Raw genomic sequence first — 25,182 nt, forward strand, 5'->3', positions numbered from 1 at the left:
TGTATAAATAAATCAACTCTCTAGATGCTGTGTCCGTGGCGAATCACGTCACCTCAACTTGACCGCGCGCTCCGCGTCTTACTCTCGCGAACTGCGCATGCGTACATGCTGCTCATTCAAGGGAGCAGCGCCCGAAGCTCAAATGAGCCTCGTTTAGTGCGATCACCTCAGTTCAGCCCGAGACTCCCACAGACGCGCGTCTCTCCCCGGACTCTCCGCGACGCCTGTACACTGCATGTGGATTTACAAAGCACATTTCTCAACAACAGGATTATAAACTCATTTACAACTTGTCAGGCAGACTTTATGTGCGCGTTCTTCGTAAGGAATAAGGTGGTTTCTTTACATCGTGAGGAATGGGATTAACGAGATCGAAGAAAAGTTGGGATTTGCAGGTCTAGTAAAATGGAGAGATAAAGCTCGCCTACAGAGCTCACGAAGGCAGACGCAGCGGTAATTCACAGCGAGTGGAAATGCACAGAGGTGAGTTTCAACAAACATTTATTTATTTACACCGTGTCTGACAACACAGCGCGATTTGGTCCTATACGGTTGTTGCTACTGCAACAAATGCAGCTCAACATTTACAATATAGAGCCGCGTCGAACAAGTTTTTCAGGGATAACCATAAATCGCGTCGCCACCTACAGGTGTGCTTTTGTTTATTGGCAATATCTGTCCAAGAAAATCTGGCTAATCAGTTTCTCTATGCGTTATTTGCTTCGTATTCATTTGTCATTTGTATGACAGGAATTATTATTATTTATTTTATTTTTTGTCATTGTTAGCCAGAAAAAAATGTAATTTGCACGTTAAAAACTGTATAGTTCCACAACAGAAGGCGAGTTGCATTAGATTACTGCAGCGTCTCGTGCGAGTTCGCCGCGTGCAGCGCGTGGCATTGGCAGAAGCGGCGCGAGAGTGCTGAAGTGACAGCTCCCGCGTGCCACAGCTGGAGCACGAGCTGCTGCCCACACTCATGACCCTCTCCACCGATGAGCGTGTCTGCGGGATTAGACTAAATCTATATGGGGGAGAGTACTGAGGTTCAACTCCCTATTTGCTAATTAAGTCAGACCACTGCAAACAAAAACAAAAAAAACGGGGTAATGCTTTGTATGGCATTGTTCGTTCAATGTACATTACAAATCAATATATTAATATCGCAACAGCCTATGCAAATCACTATAATTTATTTAGTAGTATAAATAATTAGTAGTACAAGAACTCTTCAGAACAGCAAACTGTTACAAAATATAATTATTTTGGCAACGTGTTGTTCACTACTATTAGCATTTTTCAATCACAAGGCAATATGAACACTCACTGTCATGTCAAATGTGACTACACGAAGATGAAAAACTCAAAAATGAAAATCTCCTTACCAATTATGTTTTATATCAATATGCAAAATGATGGCCAAATTTCACACTTACCTAAATTAATTTTCCCTCAATTGCTCTATTGAATTACAACCAAATAATTGTTGATTCTGCATTTGTTCTGTATACTGGTTTTGCTTTGGCTATAGCGAGATGCGTCTGAGACAATTAATGCAACTGTTTATTTTATTATTATTCATTTATTTATTTAAGTGTGGCCTTGGAGTAGCCTAGGCTAAGTCATAATTACAAACTGAAGGAATAAAGTCAGCATTTGTAAAGAAATGGAAGAGAATTAATAATAATAATTCGTTAGGCTACATTTATATAGCGCTTTTTCTGAGACCTCAATATACAGTACTTGGCATAAATATGAGTAGTTCGGGGCATTTCTAGTCCTCCTGAGTGATATGCGGCGGGTAAATCTTTGACACCTGTCTTTAATTAACTTTGCAATTTAAATGACATTAATAGTTCATTAGTGGAAAATAGCTGAATCTGTTTGATCAGTGACAGCTAGAATAGAGTTATAATCGAGTGAGAATAAAGTTTTTCCCCCTTCGTGGAGAGATCTGTTTTTGGTGTTTTTATGGACACACTGCTCAAATAGGATATTAGGATATAAATGTTAGGCCTCTTAACATTTTACCACTTCGTCCCATGGGGCTCATCCCAGATGTGTGTTCGTTTGAAACCAGACAGCACGCAGGACAATTCATGCAGAAAACCGGATCCTACGTGAGATGTGGAGCCACTATTGCCTTCCTCATTTTGAGGACACAACTCGGTTAAATTCAGCTCTAAAACTTTCATTATGCATGTTATATTTGCGTTTATCTTCACGTTGTGTGCTTTGTAAAAAGATCCCTGGTTGATCTCATAATATAGCCTACATCACATAAGATAATCGATCCCAAGAGAGATAACTTAAGGTTATCTTTCACTTGTGACTCTGAAATATCTTAATATTTTCTTTTCTCCACTCACTGAAACATTCGATTCTGAGCGGCGTGTTTCTTGGCCAAATGTGCAGTTTAATTTTTAGTTAGCAAATTAATCTGCGCTGATAGCAACTTTTTATTTTTCTTCATCCAAACACTTTAATTTTTTGTGATATACATTTAAGCATGTAACACATATAAATGTATAGGCTAGTATAATCACATTATAAATAATAACAGTGTTCCCTCCTATGAGGATTCTGATGAATAATGCTGGTGTGTACTGTTGCTATGGTTTCTTCCTTGTCAGGTCAAAATAGGCAGCCTGACCTTTGTAGTCACAGAAATGTTTGAAAACCCAGTTGAAACGATATTTGCATTAAAAATGTGCTTTAAGCCCCCAATGGGGGATCCCCTAATCCCATATTTATTTACATTTTGACCAAAAACTGATGCACCTCTTGATGGAAATAACATCGACTTACAATAGGTTGAATGACATGTCTGCCATAGCCTGACGGGGTCTGTATCGTTTTTAATCGTACTTTTAAACTTCGGGGTTCGGGTAGTGACACCCGCGCACATAAAGAACTACAAAATTCGACTGCTTTACGGCATAGGCTACCTCACTTCCCCCAACACGTCCTCACATGCTGTTTGACTAAGTATATTGCTTATATTGCATATCACTCGGACAAGCTGCCTTTCACTCGTTGGTGTGAGCTAAAAAGCACCTGGCGTTCTTGTTGATGGATTAGTAACAGACATCTTCGGAGGCTATAGCTCGATTCGATGTCCGACGATTTGAAACGCGGTGTGTTTATTCCCCAATCGAACTCGTGTAACTGTCTGTCACACATTCTACCGTCCACAGCATTACTTGATAGACAAAAATAGGACAAGAATGAGCATCAAACAGAAACAACCCGCTTACGGGGTGTTCGAGGCGCACATACAATACAGACTGTGCCGAGTCAGTTAAACAGGGCGCGCGCAGCTCTTAAAGGGAACACACCTTATTTCCACTCGTTACAGCTTCCATCTGACTGAACAGGGACCGGTATACAGGGGGGAGGGGATCAGGCCATGAGTGAAGAGACGTTAAATACAAGTAGTCCACAGCGACCCTAGGGGTCGTTGTTTGACCAAAACGGAATTCTTACCTAGTGTGGCTTTAATAACTCATTTCCAAAGGGCCATCGAGACGCATTTCAGAAAAATAACTATTATAAAATGTTCTGTTTTTCCTTGTGAGGCCTAAATTACTGTAGTTTCTTTCTTACTTTGCAATAGTTGTCAAAAATCTAGATTTTTAGATATCGATTTTCATATCGATTCGATACTAAAATATCTGAAACATTCCAATACTCATTTCCCGCAGTATCAATATTCGATACACCAGTAGCTGCTGCGCTTTCACACTCTCTCTTCTCTCCGAGAGGGAGTTGACACACGCCTGCCTCCACTCACTCACTCATCTCATTCGCTCCGGTTGAATAGTTTTGGTGTTACAGGGCATGAATCTCGGCATATTTTTACTCGTTCCCGCTAGTGTCACGCTCACACCCAAAGTGCGCGCACATAAAGCTGCCTCTCAAACAGCTCGCGATTATCAAATTGAGTTCTTTTTCACGGATTATTGCGCTTGAACGGTCAAATACACAAAATTATATCAAAGTGCCCATCTTGCAGAGTATTCTCGTAAGCACAGTCTGTTATGTCTTAAGTGAACGTAAACAGTTATAAAGAAAAGGCATGTGAATCTGTATATTAGATCCTTGTGTTCACTTTTAAAGGGACAGCAGCCTAAAAAACCTGCTCCCTTCTGTCATTAATGTTAATCAAACAACAAAAGACAGAGACTAGAGATGCACCGGTTGATCGGCTGGTGACCGGAATTGGCCGATTTTCACGTGATCGGCCATGGCGGCGACCGGCTGGTCAGTCTGACATGCGTTTTTATGCCGTCAAATGCACTCGGGCGCCGCATGATTAACCTTTTGAGCAGTACGGTCTCATATGTGGGATTTTTATTTCTGTGCCCCTGAGAGTAACGTTACAGCGGCACATTTACAATGTTCAGTGACATCGCATAACTGCCAGATTCAAACTGTGCTTTCGCGTTGGCTGGCGCTGAGCCAGAGTCGGACGCGTTCAGCGCTGTCATATTCATATATCACAACTAAGCAGTGTTTTCAACTTCATAATGTTTATTTTAGGTTTCAGATATTTAAATACACATAAGCACGAGTAAAACAATACATTTAGTTTGTAAAATACACACGGATGTCTGTGGAAGCAGCAATAACAATCTATTCAAATATAATTTGCCTACATGTGTTATTCATATCAGACAAACATAGTGGAAGTAACTATAAAGTTTACTCTATTCTTCTCAGTTCACCGGCCACTTTTTTGCATTTATTTCGGGAGAAACTGATGAATTCACGTGCTATAAAAATCCGACTGACAGCAGGACAACATTGCGGCGCCCATCTCATGTTATAGATCAAGACACACTCACTCACACGTATTTGAGAATCGGAATATCAGATAGGCTAGTTGATGACATGGTAAGCAAGTTTGTGAATATTTTGAATAAAGGAAAAGCGAAATAAAAGCGACACATCTGTCATATGTGTCTGTTAATGGTGTATCGCGTGACGCGGCGCCATGGAAACATTAAAGGGAACGTTCAGCTTGAAAAAACTCACTCTGGGGTGGGGGTGTCAGTTAGAATATTTAATATAACTTACGCGTGAAAGGGTTAAAGAAAAGATCGAAAATAAATATGTGTGTGTGCTGTAAAGTGGTTAGAAAAAAATTAAATCGGAATCGGCTAAAATCGGTATCGGCAGGTCAAACTCAATGAAAAATCGGAAATCGGCCTTGAAAATTGTAAACGGTGCATCTCTAACAGAGACAATTACTTACTGCTGATTATCTTTTCTAGCTTTAATTAACTGTAAGAATTAATCTGTATTTTGTTTTTTGCAATGAAGACTATTACATTAATTTACATTTGATTACTTTATTCCATTTCTGTAGTATTTTTACCTAAATACTACTGTTAGACCCACCTGAAAAACTTTAAGCACTGTTTATTTCGTTTGTATCTTTGTTCTTTTGTATTTATTTTTGCTACTAGCCTACATGTAATTTATTTATTTGTTCTCATATTATTACTGACTATTTACTTGTCTTTTTTTATAAAGTCAGTTTGAATTAAGCTTCCTTGTGCTGTGTGTGAGCTATTGTAACAAAATAGTAAAAACACAAATGCATTAAGTGAGCAAACATTTAGGTGACATAATTGCAATGGTAGGCTAACTGATCAATGTTTATATGTGAATAAAAGCCTAAATTAAAATATGTTTATTATATAAAGTGATTGCGTCTATTCAGAAGACTTGGATTAATCCACATGATTCATATGGATTACTGTTACAATGTGTTGTGTACTTTTTTTAAGCATGAAAATATTAATGACTAGAATTTCAATGGTTGGATAAAAACAATTATGAGATCATATAAAAATATCTATATGGCAGTTTTTCCCCATGGTATCGAATATCGCGATTTTTCAAGGTATCGTATCAAAGTTAGAAATTCCAGTATCGTGACAACACTTCTTTTCAATGTAGGCAGGGTTCGAATTACAAAGTGGCTTTCGGGGGAGCCCTATTTTCCGATCCTCCCTGACTGACTTTAACGCTTTTGGTGCATGTTCGGGCATTTAAAACAATAGGTTTACAGTAAACAGTACAGAACGTACTTGGTTACTTTGTTACCTTAGACTAGAGATAAGGGAACGAGTACTGCGTTGCCTTGCCGTGCTATTTCTCTCACGTCAGTTGTTTTCGCTTCAGTCGATTAGATCTGTCATATGGCGAGTTTTCTCTGTATTTATGGTGCGTTCAAGTCCTCCTGGGAAGTTCGTACGTACGAGGTGGGAAGTCGTGCTTATAACGGCATGTGCGTTCAAGTCACTTTCGTCGGAGCAAGATGGCGGAGTACTTTCTCTTAATTAATTACACAAAAATACAGTAAGATTCTTAAACTCTTGTTCTAGAAAATGAAGAACAAAGAAATGTGCATCAGGTGTACTTTGTATTCTTATGTTTTTAATTAGTTTATGAAGCCACTGCCAGCTCATCGTTATATGTTGCATTGTTATATTATAATACTATCATATTCTGTGTTGGCGATTAGCTAACTGCTCTGTAAATACTAAATACCTTTACGTATTGTGTATTCCGCCATGTTAATCACTGACACGCCCCCAACTCGTACAGATCGGGGCTTAAAGAAAATCCCGAGCTCCCCACTGGTATTTACGACATTGTGGTGGCGTTCATGTGCGTTCAACTCGTAAATACGATCTATACGAGATGACTTGAACGCACATACTCTTCTATTTGTCTAGCAGGGTGCCAAGCGCTCCTATTGGATCGCGCGCTTCTGCTTTCTCGCCATTGGTTTGTGCAGTTGCCTCAGCACAGCCTATCAGCATGCTCTCGCTTGTGCTGCTGCAATATGTTTTAAAATAAAGGCTTCAATATTCTCGAGAAAATTAGTTTTCCTTTGTACAGAATGTACAAGAAATGTAGGCTACAGAAAATCAAAATCTATATGCGACACAAAAAATGGACAGTGTTTTAGAGCTCCCCCTAAATGTCTCAAAGTAGGCTTTCAGGGGAGCCCAGGTCCTTTTCAGGGGAGCCGAGCTCCCCTTAGCTCCCCTGTAATTCGAACCCTGAATGTAGGTTACTTTTCTGAAATGAGACAGTCTCAATGACGTATGCAGCCGGCAGATGCCACCTCCAGTGGGTGCAGCGTTCGAAACGCTCGGGAGCAGACGTTGCGTGTTCCTGGTTATCATAGCCGCAAATTCCTTGTAGAGCAGTCAGTGTCGGACAGTGCATTGACATAAGAAGGCCTACTGTCATTGCTTTTATTACTTAAACATCACACATCACTTATATATCACATCACATATATATCACACAAAAATATTTTTGGATTAAAATGTCTTGACGATCATCTAACGATACTGGGTGCAGCGTCTTTAAACCTCTCAAACAGACTGCTCCCCTTAAAATGAATAACAGACAGTTATACACAAAGACTTTCACAGGCTTTGATGACGCATTTTCACAGTCATTATTAACATTGTACATCTAGCAATGTTTTTTTGTTTTTTTAAATATCATACATTTTTAGATTGCTGTAAATTTGTCATCTTCCTTCTGACTGCCATAATCAAATTTGCTATATTCTCCCATTCACTAGTATAGAAGTTTACCCATATATGACGACTTTCGCTCATGAGAACCTTGGAAATGTGAAAAGGGTCCATTTGATTTGATTTGCACACTTGCTGTTAAATGTGTAGCAGGATGAAAGCTGAGGCACGCCGCTCTTGACATAATGTGCTTGTGGCTGTCTTCAGCTGAATCTTTTCATACTGAATGAATGGCAAATGACTGGTCTGAAAGTGATGGGTCTTCCTACATTCTCAGTACGAATTCAGTGACCAACAACTATAAACACACACTTGTGACGGCTCATTGCTTTATTTTGCTGTCTAGATAATTAATTCTCACACAATCCAGAAGGAAATACATTAATATTGCATCATAATTAAATCAACAATGTAGCTGTGCTTGATACTTTTCTCACTTAATTACAAATTTGCATGGCAGGGTATCTTGGACCATCTGGCCTCATGTCAGAGATGGGCGTCAAGTGCAAGATGTTTTATGACATGACAAGGATCTTGAACGACTGATCAGTTTGCTAGATTTATTCCTGTCCTGATGCGAGGCTTGGAGAGTAATAGAGGAGTTTGGGGTGATCAATGTGCTCATGTCTGTGTGCCCACATCGCCCCTGGCCTTCGCCTCTCCGCAGTCCGCACAATGAATCAGTGCTGGCTTTGGACAGACGTTTTCAGACAGAGAGAGACAAGACTGGATCAGTCACATCTAAGATTTATAGATTATGTGCTGCTGTAGTTTTTAAGGCTCTCACCAACATCACATTTGTCTGAATCCGAGTTTACTTCAGGAGTCGAATGGCAGTACTGATACAGTATTTCCCAGTGTTGTATACGGCTGATCTGAGCACAGTGTCAGATGAAGGACATAATTGTGGCTAAATGTGATGTCACATGCCCTACTTTTGCCTGCTAACATTTGACATGCTCTTGCTCGCTCTTGTTTCCAGCCTGGGTTCTCCTCGTTGTAATAGAAGAGGGATTTGCCCTGGCGCAGAAAATTAAAGGTATTACTCACACATTATCACACTCAAATCTGAATTGTCAACTGTGACAGTCCTGTCTGTACACGTATTTTGCACTGGGCTTGCAGAGGGTTCCTGTGCAGCTTCTTTTGCTTTCAGTTTCTCAGCAGTTTGTGGGTAAACTGGACCGTAAATGTAGAATGTTTAAACTTTAAAAATGCAAAAGAAATGCTGCCTTTCAGTAAGCCCAGGGTTCTTTGTAAGCTTAAAATAAAAATGAAAATTCTTTGTCAAATCAGTATCTAATTATATGGTCAGTGACTATTCAAGCAACTGTTAATGACAGTGAGCTGTATTTTAGTTCCTTTTCCTTTTCCATATCTTTTCTCACAGAGAATGCGGGCGAATCTCTATCAAAAGCTGAGCAGTGCGGCCAGTGGACCCGGAATATCAATGGAGGGCTGTTTACATCTCCTAACTATCCTAACTCCTATCCACCCAACAAGGAGTGTATATACATCCTAGAAGGTAACCTCCCTAAAAGCAAATGAAAGAAGTTTCTCCGGCTATTCTTCAGCTGTTAGATGTCAGACTGACAGGAGCTGTTAATGACAATGTGATTGACGTCTCCCTCAAGTTAACGATGTGTACTAATATAGGAGTGTTATATTTTGCCTCTAGGAACTTCTTCTTTTCTCTTCATGGTATATGCAACAGTTAATTATATTCTCTTAACAACATCATATCTGCTAGTGCATCTCAGTATAACTATACAAGTGTGAATAACACAATTTTGTCCTGGCATAACAGCATTTCAAGCAGTGCAAGAGCGCCCCCTGTCGACGAAGCAAATATATTCAAAAACAATCTGACAGCATGTCATGTATTTTTTTTATCTTTAAACCGTCATTTTAAATGAGCTATTAGGCTATTGTGAGATCAGTGTAATAAGCATTTTATTTATTGAATTATTTTTATTTATTTTGTAGAATAAATAAAAAGGGCTTCTATCGGGTGCATGAACACTTTTGACCTCTGCTGCTTACTGCCACTTCAGACCAACAAATAAGATAACTTAGTTAGAGTATGAACATTTTAACAAATGGGATGTAGAATGAAATGTACATGGTTTAGTCTAGGTTTAATAAAGCTTCCACGTTAACCAATGGCCAAAATCATCCTAATTCACCCTAGTAACTTAATTAAGTAATTATCCTATGCATATTTATATGCCTTTACATGCAGAACAGAAAGACGTTTTTTTTTTTTTTTTTTTTTTTTTATAAATGACTGTATTTTGTGCAGAGTCTGTGGTTTTAATGCAAGCTGCAGCAAATACAGCTGAACAAACCTAAATCAGCAGTGACATTGGTTATTTGTTTCAGAGACTGATATGATTATGGTTGTTGTGCCTCAAGCAGGTGACCTAAATTCAAATTTAGTTAGTGAATAGTGGGTGTTTCATTGTACTACATGTTTGCGCATTTATTGTATGTCACAAATTTGAGATTACTGTGGACATTTCTGTATTCGTCTTATTAAATCAAAATTAATTCAAATGAAATGTGCATTGGAATGTAATGGTCTATCAAGATCTTTCAACAGGGTTATGAAAGAGAGTTTATCTTCAATTGTAGTCTGTCTGTTCATAATGTGGACATGGGATATAATGTGGATGTGACATCTGTATTGTTCATTTTGATAAATATTCCGTGTGTGTGTGTGTGTTTGACTGGCGTATTATTACAATTGAACAATGTAGTATTATTGTATTTATCATTTTCAGGAATAGGCAATGGGTTCCTCCTGCACAGGTTACAGTGTCACATACTCTACAGTTTATATAACGAAATATAATGATTGCTCTTTCATTCTGGATTCCCTCTCTCCCGCAGCTCTCCCTCGGCAGAGAATTCAGCTGGCCTTTGACAAAACGTACTATATCGAGCCGTCCTTCGAGTGCCGCTTTGACCACATTGAGATAAGGGATGGTCCCTTTGGTTTCTCCCCTATTATTGATCGCTTCTGTGGGCCAAAGAGTCCAGGTGTGGTCACCTCCACAGGCCGCTTCATGTGGGTCAAATTCATCAGTGACGAGGAGCTCGAAGGCTTAGGCTTCCGTGTCAAATACACTTTTATAGCAGGTAACCCTGACGGTCTATGTGATTAAGGCGTGTTCCTGGAACAAGCTTCTCTTGTTGATCCTGGAACAACATTCCTGTCAATAAACCCTAAACCTATCCCTACCACTAAATCTACACCTACCCATAATTTATCCCTGAAATCAGAGGGAAATGATAGGTGAATAAGAGTGGTATAGAAGCCCCTAACCCTTGTTGTAAGCCTAAACGTGAAATAAACTGTAAACCTATCCCTCAAATCTGATGTTGATCCAGGAACATGTTTTACATGGTGAAATCACGTTCACCAACCCGGACAGTGAAAGCAGGAAGTTTTGTATATTTGAGCTTGATAACCAAATTCATAAATGCATTCTGAATTTAAATAGATAGCCTTGATGCTCTGGACCTTGTAAAGAGTCCTCGCTCGTCTCCTTTTGCCTGTTTCACACTCGGAATTGTTTATCTGTCTGCCGTTCTTGATGTTTGTTCTACACGCAGTGATAAGCACACAAACAGGACTTTGTATTCAGTAAAATGCTGCACTTTGAGATTTAGATCCCATTTCATGCAGATGAATTACCTTCAGATATAAATGTGATCATCCTTCTCATGTAAATTAGATTTCTCAACAATCAAGCTTGTAATGATTTTCAGTGGCCAACTTCTGATAAATATATTTACATTTACACTATTATACACAGTAAAAAGTAAGGAGCTATTTCTACCTCATCTAATCCTTTAGTGCAATTTAGGTTGATTCATTGATGTTCATTTTTGCTTGAATAAAATCTGTTAATTAAAAAATAATATTACATGACATACATTTTTTAGGGTAATATGTTTTCAGTGTAGGAAACATTAATGCAAGCTTGCTGTTGTCTGTTATCCTTATACTTTGAATACAAATACTTTTATAGGCATTAAAATTCTGGCCAAGATTCTTTTCAGATGCAGTAGATTTAAGAGTTTCAGCTGTTCTGTGTGTTTAAGGTCAAATAAGAGAAACACTTAATGCTGCCTATTAGATCAACTGGCAGATCTTTGCACCGCAGCACCTTCGGCTCTCTTAAACTGGATTTTATTGCACGTTTGGAGCATGGGATTTCCAGTGTGTGCAATCTGGGTAATGCGATATCTGTCTTATCATTTCAGACCCAGATTTTCATTTGCACGTTGGTGGATTGTTAAATCCAATTCCAGGTAAGTCCCTCAATATTTTCACCCCCCAGTTCAATTCCATCTGAAGTGCTTTCTATTCTCTGCGGCAGGCTATCTGCGACTGACATCCTCTCTCTGTTGGTCTTATGCTGCCTATCTTGTGTCTCTTGTCAGACTTTCCATTTCTGTTTTCTCCAAAGAGAAACTCTATTTGCCTCCGATTTGCAGTCAATGCTTCTTTTTGCCTAATTTCTCTCTCCACTGTATTTCCTTGCTTCCAATTCCAACCTTTTCCTGCGGCAGATTGCCAGTTTGAGATCAGTGGTTCAGACGGAGTCATCCGCTCCAGTCAGGTGGACGAAGAGGATAAGATAAAAAATGGAGACGCGTTGGACTGCATCTGGACCATTCGTGCCCTTCCTCAGTCCAAGGTGACCCACTTGGCTCCTCCTTACTTCATCAAATCAGATGACCCTGCTCTTCTGCCACGGGCAGATATATGAGCACCTTAAACCTGACGAGAGGCAGGAGGCCATCAGGCTCCCGACCCTTTTTCTGCTGAGAAAACTTTTCAAGGAGAGCTCAAATTAGCAATGCAGCAGCAGCAAGTATTAGTCCAATGATGCAGAAATGGCTGTAGAGCCGAATCAGCAAGTACTAGGAATAAGACTGAGGGAGAAAAACGGCATTAAGATGGCCCAGGGATTACACGCTTACCTGCGCTAAGCAGACCGGAACACTTAGCGGGCTAAAAAAACATCCCTGAAGAACTTGGCAGAAGAGTGAATGATTACAAAGCATAAAGATGAGTAATTAGAGTTGTGAGGAGAAACTCTTTCCGAGAATCTTTTTATGCCTGTGTCTTTAAGAAAGCATAGCCAGGAGCTTTTTTTGTTGTTCTTGGTAAGCAAGCAGTCCCCATAGATCAGGTCAGTTCACTCTGTGTCAGACTAAAAGGCAGCAGTATTTCCCATTCTGCTCGAAATTCCTTTTTTGCAAATCGCTGTATTCTTTCTTGTCCTGTTTGAGTCAGCATTTTGCAGAATCTAGCTGATGCACTTAAAGGTTGCTTCATCCCTGCAGATATACCTTCGCTTCCTTGAGTACCAGATGGAGCACTCAAACGAGTGCAAGAAGAACTTTGTGGCCGTGTACGATGGCAGCAGCGCCATTGAGAACCTGAAAGCCAAGTTCTGCAGCACGGTGGCCAATGACGTGATGCTGGATACTGGCGTGGGCGTCGTGCGCATGTGGGCCGATGAGAGCAGCCGACTCAGCCGTTTCCGCATGCTCTTCACCTCATTTGTGGATCGTGAGTATAGACGTTCTTAATGTTAACTCTTTCCCCCGCCAAACACGGAATTCTCTGGGGTTTTGTGTTTTTACTGTAATACGCTAGGAGGCGCTATGACACATCTTCTGAAGAAGTGCTGAATCTCCTGATCAAAGCACATGCGAAGAAGTTGCAGAAACAAGCGATATTATATGTAATCATATGCATATGAAAAATAATGCCATAACCAAAATTAAACAGCATATAAATCAAAACTGCCTAATGTTGCTGAATGAAGTGTTGAACCCAGGACTGTGCGAGCATTAGGGGTGTTGATGAACTCCATTTACTCCATTAATGTTTTGATCATTGTTCTGAATCCGATCCCGATTTTCTCAGCTTTTTGCTCAAAATTGTACTTTTTTATGAAACTTACCCATATTCAAATGTTGATTAAAAAAAATTTTGTTTGTTTGTTTGTTTAAAAGCAGATGGTCTGTTCTTTCTTTTGATATATTGCATGTTCAGATATTCATACAACAAAATATTCTGAAGGCCATGACATTTTTGTGAAAATGATCAAAAACGCTGGCAGGGAAAGAGTTAAATTTACTACAGGATGGACATACAATATTGGTTACTAATACAGAATGACATAGACAAAGTGAGTTTCTAACAATATACAAATCATTAAAACTTAATGAAGACTATTAATGGCCACTTGTACCATTGTATTGAGAGAGTTTCCTGGGCAAATCAGTGGCTTTCATGGTGCTAGAAAGTTAGTATGGATGGATTTGACCTGTGGAGAAGTCTGTGCCACGTCAGCTAGCAAAAAAAAATAAAAAAAAGTTAAAGCCAGCAGGCTGGGTAGAAACATCATTTATATTTCATTTTGTTATGTGCTTTAGGCAGAGTCTGCCTTTCCAGGAATGCAAGTCTTCTGCTAACCGCAGTATGAAAACAGCAAGAAAAACAAAGAGAGCAGGACAGTTCCCCAGATTATAATGTGCCAAATTTCATTATGATTTAAATTCCATTAACATAAAAACATAATATACTATGAGAAAATGCTGCTGTACATCTCTATTTAACTGCTACACGCACTGGGATGAAATATTGTTAACTGTCAACACTCATAGTCTTCAACGTCTATATCCAGAGACATTCCACCTTTTAATCCAATATGAATTTATCATGCAGAAATGGACATTTTCAAGCATGTAAGTTCATCAGAAACATTGCTCGAAATGTCAGAATAAAGATGTTGAGTAATAGACTGAAATTCGCTATGATCCATGGGAACTGACTCTAACCTGTTTTGTCATTTAAAAATTGTCCATTTAAAAGTGTGAAGTTAATTAAAGTAATCTCTGTAGAAAGAAGCAATATCAAAAAGCCAATTACTCGCCCAACCTTTGCGTAGGAAATCAAATAACAGGGCTATAGTGTTGCACATTTCTCATGCTAATGGGTCAGTCATGATGGAAAATTGAAAGTTATCTGCTGCTGCTGAAAAGAAAGAAAACACTAAATGAAGCTTTACTTCATGAATTAGATGGTGGGTATGGACGATATATCACATTTTTTCACCCTTTGCTTTTCAGGACGGTGGCTGCTTAAAGGTTGTATGCAAATTACTGAAAATTACCATGGAGCAAACAGATATTTTTCCTCTAGTCTGTAATACTTTTAATAAATGCCAGAATAATCATAGGAATTAATTGCAGCATTCAATGTCAACTCCATCTGAATATTAATCTTGCTCAGTGCAAAAGCTGTGGCAGTGGCAAATGCAAATGATTTTCATCACAGTGTTTGTAGCACTGTTGAAAGCCTTGCAGCGCTGTGAATAGATTGACACAGCCAAGTTGTTTGGATTAGTTGGTTCATTTAATGCCTTCACTACCATCTTGGCAATGAGCAACACTTTCACTTTCTTCTTTTCCACTGCGCTTTTCAAAATATCATACAAGCTCTGCACTACCGTAGATTTGTCCTATTACCATCAGAATACGCACCAATTAGAGACACGTGCTCGAATTTGAGTTTGTGAGCCAGGCCAGGTGCCACAAATACATTATCAGTTCAAAAGTATATGGGGTCAGTAAGATTTATTAATGTTTTTGAAAGAAGTCTCTTATGCTCACCAAGGCTGCATTTATTTGATCAAAAACACAGTAAAAACAGTAATATTGTGAAATATTTTTAAAATTTAAAATAACTGTTTGCCATCCTGTGATGGCAAAACTTCTTTACTTCAGTCTCCAGTGTCACATGATCCTTCAGAAATAATTCTATGCTGATTTGATGCTTTCTGGCTTTCCTGTAGCTCAAACAGTAGAGCGTTGGCGCTCGCAACGCCAAGGTCATGGGTTCGCTTCCCAGGGAAAGCCAGAACTGATAAGAATGCAAATGTGTACCTTGAAATGCAATGCAAGTCACTTTGGATAAAAGCGTCTGCCAAATGCATGCATGTAAATGTAAATGCTCAAGAAACATTTATTGTTATTATCAATGTTGAAAACAGTTGTGCTGTTTTTTGTGGAAACCGTGATATATTTTGTACATCTTGTAAGGAACATTTTGGTACTGATTTTGGTAGTCGTTAGTGGCCATTGTTGGAAGGCAAGAAATGTCTTACCATTTTGGAAGCCTTTTAGTGGGAGCCTGGAACTGTTGCCAGTAAATGAAAGTTGCAACCTCTTCAGTCCTGTGTCAGAAGCACTTAGTCGCATAAACTGGACGATTTTTTCCCTCCCCACTCAAGCTGTAGCACTGCAGTTGCAATAAGGACACTAATGTAGTGGTTGGGTTTTTTGGCATAAAATGGAGGCCGAGGGATGAGGCTGTGCAGCTAGAAGAGAGCGACGCGATGAGGAGATGAGTGTCAGGGTTTGCAGACACAGCCTGAAAGATTCATCCCCAGAGATCAGCACTCACCTTCAATTACAAGCTTATCTCCCCCACCTTCTCTTTCCAATCTTTGTTACCCTCCGCTCTGACTAGCATGCTAAGCGTTCGTTCAGTCAAGAGCTTCATGGCAACTTGGCCAGATGGGCTTTGTGATGGCTGTTGGATTTGATTTATAGTGTTGTGCTCAACACCCGCTACACAGCCTGTGGCACAGGCATGAGGCGCACATTTCTGCAGACGGCCGCTGACGCTCTGCTATGAGAATAAAGAGCTGCTGTTGCCGTGTTTTTAAGAGATTTCATCTTCTTTATCTGTTCTGTTTTTCAGCTCCCTGCTCCAGCAGCACCTTTTTCTGTCACAGCAACATGTGCATCAACAACTCGCTGGTGTGCAACGGCGTTCAGAACTGCGTCTACCCCTGGGATGAGAACCACTGCAAGGGTGAGTTACTGCACAAACACCAGCTCCTGCTCCCTCGGTCACCTACCGCCTGGAACGGGACCAATCTCCATTTAAAGTGCTGTTCTTCTCTTAACAACAAAACCATTGTATTTTTATAACAATATTTAATGTATCTGTTGTCAAATATCAAACTTTCTTATGTTGACCAAGGCTGCATTTATTTGTTCAAAAAATACAGTAAAACAGAAATATTCCTGTAATGGGAAAGCTGAATTTTCAGCATCATTGCTCCAGTCTTCAGTGTCACATGATCATTCAGAAATCATTCTACTGATTTGATGCTCAAGAAACATTGTCAATGTTGAAAACAGTTGTGCTGCTTAAAGGAATACTTCACCTCTGGAAAGATGAATGTGTATTTAAAATAGGTCATTTATGTAGAAGAAATGTGAAGAATTTTTTTAATTTGGAGCTTTCTAGACTGAGAAAAGCCAGAAAATGTATTTTTGTGTGGATGTGGATGAAAGACAACAACTCCCAGAATGCACTTGCTTCGCTGCCCTAGGAGGCCACGCATACCGGTTAGAGAGCGCAGTTGAAAACCACAAGGTTAGGCTACCAGTGAGTCTCCGTGACGATTCTGCCTGGGATTTCGAGATCGCCCAAAATGTCCGGGATTCGGTTTTTGCGTTCTACAGTCGCCATTCATCATGTTTACTGTGGCGAGCAGGACGAGGCTGACGGCCGCGGGAGAACGGCGCGAGGCCGGTGGCGTCATTACTGAGACGCACCGGTCTCGTATCTCTCACGGAGGAGCGGGAATTTTCTTAGCAATGTTAAAACGCACATAAACCGATCACTTGTTTAGCGTTCATGTAAACACTACATTCAGATTCACCAATCGGAATGAATTCAGTTAGATTGAAACAAAAGGTGTGCATGTAAACAATGAATGGCGACCGCAGAAAGCAAAAGCTGAATCCTGGACATTTTGAACGATCTCGCCCGCCGGACAAGTCCGGGAAAAGGAGGATGGTAACCCCTACTACTCAGCTTTCTTCACAGAACAAGAGCCTGCAAGCTTAGCTTCCAAAGAAAGATGGCTGACACTGTGTACATTCCGTGAGTGAGATCCCACCCTCTATGGGCGGGCTGAAAACATGCGGAACAACGCCATCTACTGGCTGTAGTCTTTAGCCTCTGGCCAGAAAATCCTCCGATGACGCAAAATGACGATTTTTGCGTCATCAGAGGATTTTTTCCAGACAAAAAATACATAAAGCTCTCCTCTCAGGGGGATATGAGGGTGGAAAGCACAGTAATTCGAAAATACTACAGGTTTTCTAATACAAAGCTTAATGCTAAATCCTGAAGTATCCCTTTAATATAATTTAGGATTCTTTGATGAATAGAAAGTTCGAAAGAACAGCATTTATTCAAAATATTCTTTTAGCATTTGAAATATCTTTAGTGATAAATGCATCCTTGCTAAATAAATGTCCAAACTTTTGAACTGTAGTGTCTTTAACTGCACATTTTCACAAAATTGAGAAGTAATTGATTCATTATACCATTTAAACCGATTAAACCGAGTCTTTTTGACCAATCATTTGTTTGCAAATTGCAAATTGCTGGCTGTATGTTTGTTGTTGTGTACAGCTATCAATAGACAATTATTTTGAGGCATTTTCTTTGTCATCACATTCACTTTGGGCAGCAAACTTGGGTGAAATGCAAAAACAAATTCTTCATTTAGAAAAACAATTCTGAATATGAATCAACTTCTGCTGCTTGTAAATGTGCTATTTAAATAGATTTTGACTTGACTCTTTTATCTCTCTTTATAGTTTAAAGTTTATTTGACTAAAAACTCTTTTTATGTCCACCCCAGAGGGTAAGTCCAAGGGACTCTTTCACCAAATCACCAAGACGCATGGCACGGTTATCGGCATCTCCGCCGGTGTGGTTCTGGTCTTGCTCATCATCTCCATCCTGGTGCAAATGAAGCAACCCCGCAAGAAGGTAGTGGCCCGTCGGCCGGCGGTCTTCAACAAAGGCGGCTTCCAAGAAGTCTTCGATCCCCCCAACTATGAGCTGTTCTCCCTCCGCGACAAGGAGCTGTCGACAGACCTGGCCGAGCTGTCGGACGAGCTGGACGGCTACCATAAGCTGCGGCGCTCCTCCACCATGTCCCGATGCATCCACGAGCACCACTGTGGTACGCAGGCCTCCTCGGGCGGCAGCATGAAGCAGAGTCGCACCACGCTCAGCTCAATGGAGCTCTCTTACCACAACGATTTCTCCAAGCCACCTCCCATGAAGACCTTCAATAGCAGCAACACCGGCACCTACAAGAAGAGCTGCTACGGCTACAAACAGACTCACGACTGCGGAGAGCAGGTGATCGAGGACCGCGTGATGGAGGAGATCCCCTGTGAAATCTACGTGAGGGGTGGGAGCGTAGGAGGGGCTGCCGGCAGCATCGGAAGCGGCTGCGGGAGCATTACCATCCGTAACCATGGCAGCGCTCGTCCCAACGCCACCACCGTGGTGGACCCGGGACAGCGCTCCATATCTATGGACTTCTGAGATGGCGAGGGAGAAGGAGACCACCCTGACTGCCACCACCGACTTTGTCCTGCATTGCTGTTTTTAATGCACGGGCTCCAGTGCCGAATATAGACAAGCACGGAGCGAACGGACTGTACACGGACAGACAGATAAGAAGACAAGCGGCTGGCTATTTTAACCTATGTAAATTTAAAACGGAAGATAAACAGTATGTAGGTTTTGTGTTGTTGCTTGACATTAACTCACATTTTGCATCATTTGACGCTGTGGATAACTCAAATGAAGATGACTGTCATTATTATGAACTGAAGTCATCTTGTGGTCAAAACAAACCCCTACTGTATCCTTAAGAGCCGTTCACACCAAGGGCTATAACGATAACGTTGTAATAAGCATCCTAATTCTACGAGAATAGTGAAGTCAACACCACAGCATTAACGTTGATGACACAGAGGAACGATATTTTTTGCTAATGAACAATAAAGCATTGACTGCCAATCAGAATCCACTCAAATTTAAAGAGCTCAAGCATGTAAAGCAGCAGATGACATAACTGCATCACGTGCTTATAATAAACAGAACGTTATCGTCCTTTGGTGTGGATGCTAATAATGTTATCATGATAGGTACTGTTCACACCGTGCCTAAACCAGACAGGATAAGACAAGAAAAATGGCATGTGGCATCAGAACACATTTGATGTTTAATATGCAGCTGTGTGGACTAATGACACTGCACCATGGGTGGTATCATGAAAAAAATGTGTGACCTAATTGAATTCTATTGAGAATTTACCGCTTTAAAACGCTATGGAGAAAGTCCAACATGATCTAAAACAGCTTTTTAAGCTACTCATGATTCATGACCACCTTTACTAGAATTTATAACGTTTTGTTGTTGGCCTTCAAATTTTGACTTGTGATAACTCCTCTAAAACTTGTTTTAGTATTTATAATAAAAAAAATCACTATAGATTTATATTACAACTGTGGCATGTTGTAGCTATAGTTTCTAAATATGAAGGCGACTGTCTTTCATAACAAATGCTATAGAAATTGGCCTAAGCATGTAATGAGGAGCCATCACTGGTCTTACCTGTTATTGTAACAAATGCTACGGTTAAACAATCACAAGAACTATGGAACATTTTCATTAGGTCAAGTTAGAATCAATGTGTAAAATGTGTTCTAATAATGACTGATTGGAAGAACCTTGCCTTCGAATATTCCAAGAGATGAAATCATTAAGAGTCTGATGGACTGTTAAGGAGAAGGAAATAAACAATTTCAATAGAAGAAAAGGAAATGTTACGTAAAGTTAGTTTGACTTCCAATGGCACTTTTAAATAGAACATTCTGTCAAACTGATAAGGTTCCTGGTGCTTAAATAATATAAAATACATCATATAGCCTATCCTACATGTAATTGATAACTAGCCTATTATTTTATGTATCAACCAACTTTGCATGTGTGGATGATACCACAAAAAAAAAAAAGCCATTTTGCAACAAAAAAATGTTCAAACCAAAACTGCGCCCTTGGTCTTGTCGCTAGTTGCTTTGCATGGTCACAGCTGCTTAGCACAACAACCAATGTTTACATGGAAGACAAATGATTCAGTGTTTGTTTTAGGCACGGTGGATAAGAGGAACAAGAACGACTACTGTTACCACAGTATACACTGACCTGATTTATACATTTTGCCATTGGTTTTTAAGAGTTGCTTTTGAGCTTTTGTTTGAAGCAAATTCCCCGTGTGGACTTATCATTATGTCTCAGTGGCCATTAAAGACCACAGCACATATGTTATATGTTCTTTAACCTGTAAACATACCATTTTTGGAGGGTCGACCTATCCATTACAAGCTTCAGATAAAGTGTGGAAATTGTAAATGATGCTTACACCTTTTGTATAGAAATTATTCTTTTTGTTGTTAAATAAGTCAAAATAAGCAGGAATATATTTTCTAACCAATATATGTTGTATATCAAATTATACTGCGCTTCCATTTTAATCATAACATGAATAATTGTAAAGATGTTGATGTGAGAGATGTGCAGTTACATTTTAATAAAATTACACCACCTAACGTATCTTTGATTGATGTATGACGTGCAACAATAACTTTGCAACCACAAAAAAAGAATGATCAATCATCCAGCATGCAGATTTCATCTACATTACTATCCTTCAGTCAGTCCAAGATCACCAGTAATAATATTTTATTATTGTCATTACTAAACGTGTCTACATACTGAGAACATGCCTTTCATCTTCACTGTCATTTCATTTTCTGTTCACTTATTTTCCTTTAGTCCTCTCCCAGTGTCCATCTCCCTGATCTGTCATGTTGAATTAGACTGCAGGAGCACTCAAGGCCTCGTGCGTCTTGAAAAGGACAGACGCAGTGCAGGTCACAGCCTCCATGAGACCTCGAGGCCACGGCCACCCAGAGTGATTGTCACTGAGGTTGAAGTCAGTATGAATATTGAAAATGAAAAGTGTCCCCATTTGTTTTCGAGTTATGGGTTTAATTGTGAATTATTCATATCGTGAATAGGTTTCATTTCCAAAGAAACAATGTGTTTGTCTCCGTAATTATCGGTTCACAGTGGTCAACACCCTTCTGCACACCAACCATGGCTTGGAATATAGTGCACAATGACCATTTCATGATACTTTATGGTGCTTGGCTTGGAACAACATGAAAGTGAGTAAATTATATTATTTATTCATTCATTCATTCATTTTGGGTGAACTATTCCTTCAATCACTGATTTTCTAAAGTATAATCCTGAAGACCGATCCACCAATCAGAGACATTGCTTTTACAATGCAAATATAAATCATGACAGAAGCTTCCACTACACATTGCCATAAATGACTAAATCAAGTCAGTCTCAATACGCTTTGAAACTGCTCACATTTGGCCGTGTACTTAAAGGCCTTGACCTTGGCATTGTTAGCAGAGTCTTAGCGCCATAGGCCTACTACTTTGAATATTTGACAGTAAACGTACTTGGTTACTTACGTAACCTCGGTTCCCTTAGAGATAAGGGAACGAGTACTGCGTTGAAAACGCTGTGGGAAAACTCCTTTTCTCGAGAATATTGAAGCCTTTATTTTAAAACGCATTGCTGCAGCACATGCGAGAGCTAGAAGCTCGCGTGAGCGTGCTGATTGGCTTGTGCAAAGCAACTGCACGAACCAATGGCGGAACAGCAGAGGAGCGCGAGCCAATCGGGGCGCTTGGCACTCTGCCAGAGTCAAGCGCGCGAAACTGCACGTGACAGAAGAGTATAAATACACAGAGAATCCGCCATTTGACAGGTTTAAATCGACTGAAGCGAAAAGACACCTGCCATAAGAGACAATAGCACGGCAAGGCAACGCAGTACTCGTTCCCTTATCTCTAAGGGAACCGAGGTTACGTAAGTAACCAAGTACGTTCCCTTACGAGAACGTTCTCTCGTACTGCGTTGAAAACGCTGTGGGAACACTATTTAAAACGCCGTGCTTGTTGTCTTTGGCCAATCTGACTCACCGAGAGCTCCAGGAAGTACAGAATAGCCTAGGATAAAGAGACCGAATCTTCGGGCCCTTAGATATCCAAACAGATAAAGCTGGGCCAAGGGCCAGTCTTAAGAATCCCACAACACGAGATGACAACCAGTGTCTGAGTCAAAAAACTAGTCTGGGTCCACAGAGCCAGCGTTAGATAGAGACTACTCATGCCTATAAGGCAGGTACCATAGAGGTCTAAGATGTGGACGGAACGGACCAGCCGGCCGCCGCATAACGCCCTGCATAGACATTTTCATAACTAGTCTGGATCCATAGAGCCAGGGCCTAGCTAGAGAGAATTCGTACCTGCGGAGCAGGGACTTTTGGGTTGTAAAGTTTCACAAGTGTGGACGAAACAGACTAGCCGGTCATCGCACAAGTGTGACAGAAAGAATGTCAAAACCAGCCTGGATCCGCAGAGCCAGAGCTTAGATAGAGAGAACTCGTGCCTGCAGAGCAGGAACTTCCAGGTTGTAAAATCTCACAAATGTGGACGGGACGGACCATCCGGCCGCCGCACAGATGTCTTCGATAGGAACACCACTTGACCAGGCCCACGACGAGGCGACGCCTCTCGTGGAGTGAGCTCTAACACCTATGGGACATGTAAGGCCCAGTGAGGTGTAGGCCAGAGCGATGGCATCCACTATCCACCTGGACAGCGTGAGCTTCGTGACAGGAAGACCTTTGGTTCGGCCCCCGAAGCAAACAAAAAGCTGTTCAGACTGTCTGAAAGAGGCTGAACGCTCTAAATAAATTCTCAAAGCTCTGACAGGGCAGAGTGTGAGAACATCACTGAACTCTTCTGAGGTGGGAAGAGCTGACAGAGAAATAACCTGGGCTTTGAACGGAGTTGAGAGCACCTTAGGAATATATCCATGTCTTGGCCTAAGGATGACCTTAGAGTCATTGGGGCCAAATTCCAGGCAGGACGCGCTAGTAGAGAGCGCCTGTAAGTCACTTACTCTCTTGACTGACGCCAGTGCCAACAGCAGGGCGGTTTTCAGGGAGAGAGGTTTTAGGTCGGCTGACCGAAGTGGTTCAAAGGGAGGTCCCTTAAGAGCCCGCAGAACCAAAGAAAGGTCCCATGCTGGGACAGATGGCGGCCGAGGCGGGTTAAGCCTTCTGGCGCCCTTAAGGAAGCGAACTATAAGGTCGCATTTTCCTAAGGAGGCTCCTGCTTCCAAAACATGCTGTGTAGCAATGGCTGCTACGTATACCTTGAGAGTGGAGGGGGATCGACCCGCATCCAGCATCTCTTGGAGAAAAGATAGCACTCTTGAAATTTCACAAGTGTGTGGGTCGAGGTTTCGAGCTAAACACCAGCTGGAAAACACTGACCATTTATGGTGGTAGAGGCGTCTGGTAGACGGAGCTCTAGCTTCCCTGATCGTGTTCAGGACGCCCTCTGGGAGGTCCTGGCGTACCCGTTGAGTGGCCAAGCGTGTAGGGCCCACAACTCGGGACGGGGATGCCATATAGTTCTGCTGGCCTGAGCCAGAAGGTCGCGCCTCACTGGGATTGGCCAAGGGTCTGTCACAGACAGCCGTATCAGCTCCGGAAACCAAGACTGGGTTCGCCATAGAGGAGCTATCAGGAGCACTGGGCATTTCGTGACTCTGATCCGTTCGATGACCTGAGGGAGCATCGAGACCGGAGGAAAAGCATAGAGGGGAAGGCTGGGCCAGTCGTGGGCCAACGCATCCCTGCTCTTTGAAAAGAAGATTGGGCAGTGACGATTGTCTTCTGAGGCGAAGAGATCTACTTCTGCCTTCCCGAAGACCTCCCAAAGCAGGAGAATCGTCTGATGGTGGAGAGACCATTCCTCTGGGGGAACCCTGCCCCGAGAGAGCATGTCTGCTCCCGTGTTCAACGTGCCCGGCACGTGAGCTGCCCTGAGCGAGCGCAGATTGGTGTGAGCCCATAACAGTAGCTGGGTGGCTATGGCAAGCAGGTTGCGGGACCTGAGGCCGCCCTGGCGATTTATGTAAGATACCACTGACATGTTGTCCGTCCGGACCAATACGTGGTGTCCAGCCAGGTATGGGAGGAAGGTTTTCAGGGCCAGAAAAACTGCCCTCATTTCGAGGCAGTTGATGTGTAGGCGTTTCTCTGAGCTCGACCAGAGGCCGGAGGCAGGCCTGCCCTCGTACAGGGCTCCCCAACCTAAGTTGGAAGCGTCTGTTGAGATCATCCTCCTCTTGGAGACCACCCCCATACTCACGCCCTGCTGAAACCAGCTGGCGTTCGTCCAAGGGGCCAGGGCTTGAACACAGCGCTGATCCACCTTGATAGTCAATCGGCCTGAGTGCCAGGCGTGGGGTGGCACCCGAGGTGCTAGCCACAGCTGAAGAGGACGCATGCGCAGTAGGCCTAGTTGGAGTACTGATGATGCTGAGGCCATAAGGCCAAGGATCCTCTGAAACGTTCTGAGGGGTGCATGAGAGCCCTTCGTGAACGATGCGGCGAGCCGCTGAATCGATAGAGCACGGGCCGGGGAGGGCCATGCTCTCATAAGAACGGAGTCGAATACTGTCCCCAGGAACATGATACGTTGGCTGGGTGACAGAATACTCTTTGAAAAATTCACCCTGAGCCCTAGACATTCT

The 25,182-nt window shown here is 41.5% G+C and overlaps 1 protein-coding gene across 1 annotated transcript; it reads left to right on the forward strand.

Moving 5' to 3' along the window:
- Nucleotides 1-135: 135 nt before the first annotated feature.
- On the forward strand, nt 136-21,101 carry neto2a (neuropilin (NRP) and tolloid (TLL)-like 2a). Its single transcript, XM_081355652.1, has 9 exons — nt 136-483; nt 8,551-8,607; nt 8,959-9,093; nt 10,461-10,709; nt 11,841-11,888; nt 12,150-12,277; nt 12,930-13,158; nt 16,363-16,476; nt 18,329-21,101. The coding sequence occupies exons 1-9, from the start codon at nt 474-476 to the stop codon at nt 19,024-19,026; spliced, it is 1,668 nt and encodes a 555-aa protein (XP_081211778.1). The 5' UTR covers nt 136-473; the 3' UTR covers nt 19,027-21,101.
- Nucleotides 21,102-25,182: the final 4,081 nt, after the last annotated feature.

Source organism: Scardinius erythrophthalmus (assembly GCF_964197995.2).
Source record: "Scardinius erythrophthalmus genome assembly, chromosome: 2".
Lineage (NCBI taxonomy): Eukaryota > Metazoa > Chordata > Actinopteri > Cypriniformes > Leuciscidae > Scardinius > Scardinius erythrophthalmus.

Bases quoted from the DNA above. Each gene is read 5' to 3' on its own strand.
- neto2a (XM_081355652.1), top strand. The intron at 11,889-12,149 runs GTAAGTCCCTCA...TTCCTGCGGCAG, and splicing joins ATTGTTAAATCCAATTCCAG to ATTGCCAGTTTGAGATCAGT. The intron at 13,159-16,362 runs GTGAGTATAGAC...TCTGTTTTTCAG, and splicing joins CTTCACCTCATTTGTGGATC to CTCCCTGCTCCAGCAGCACC.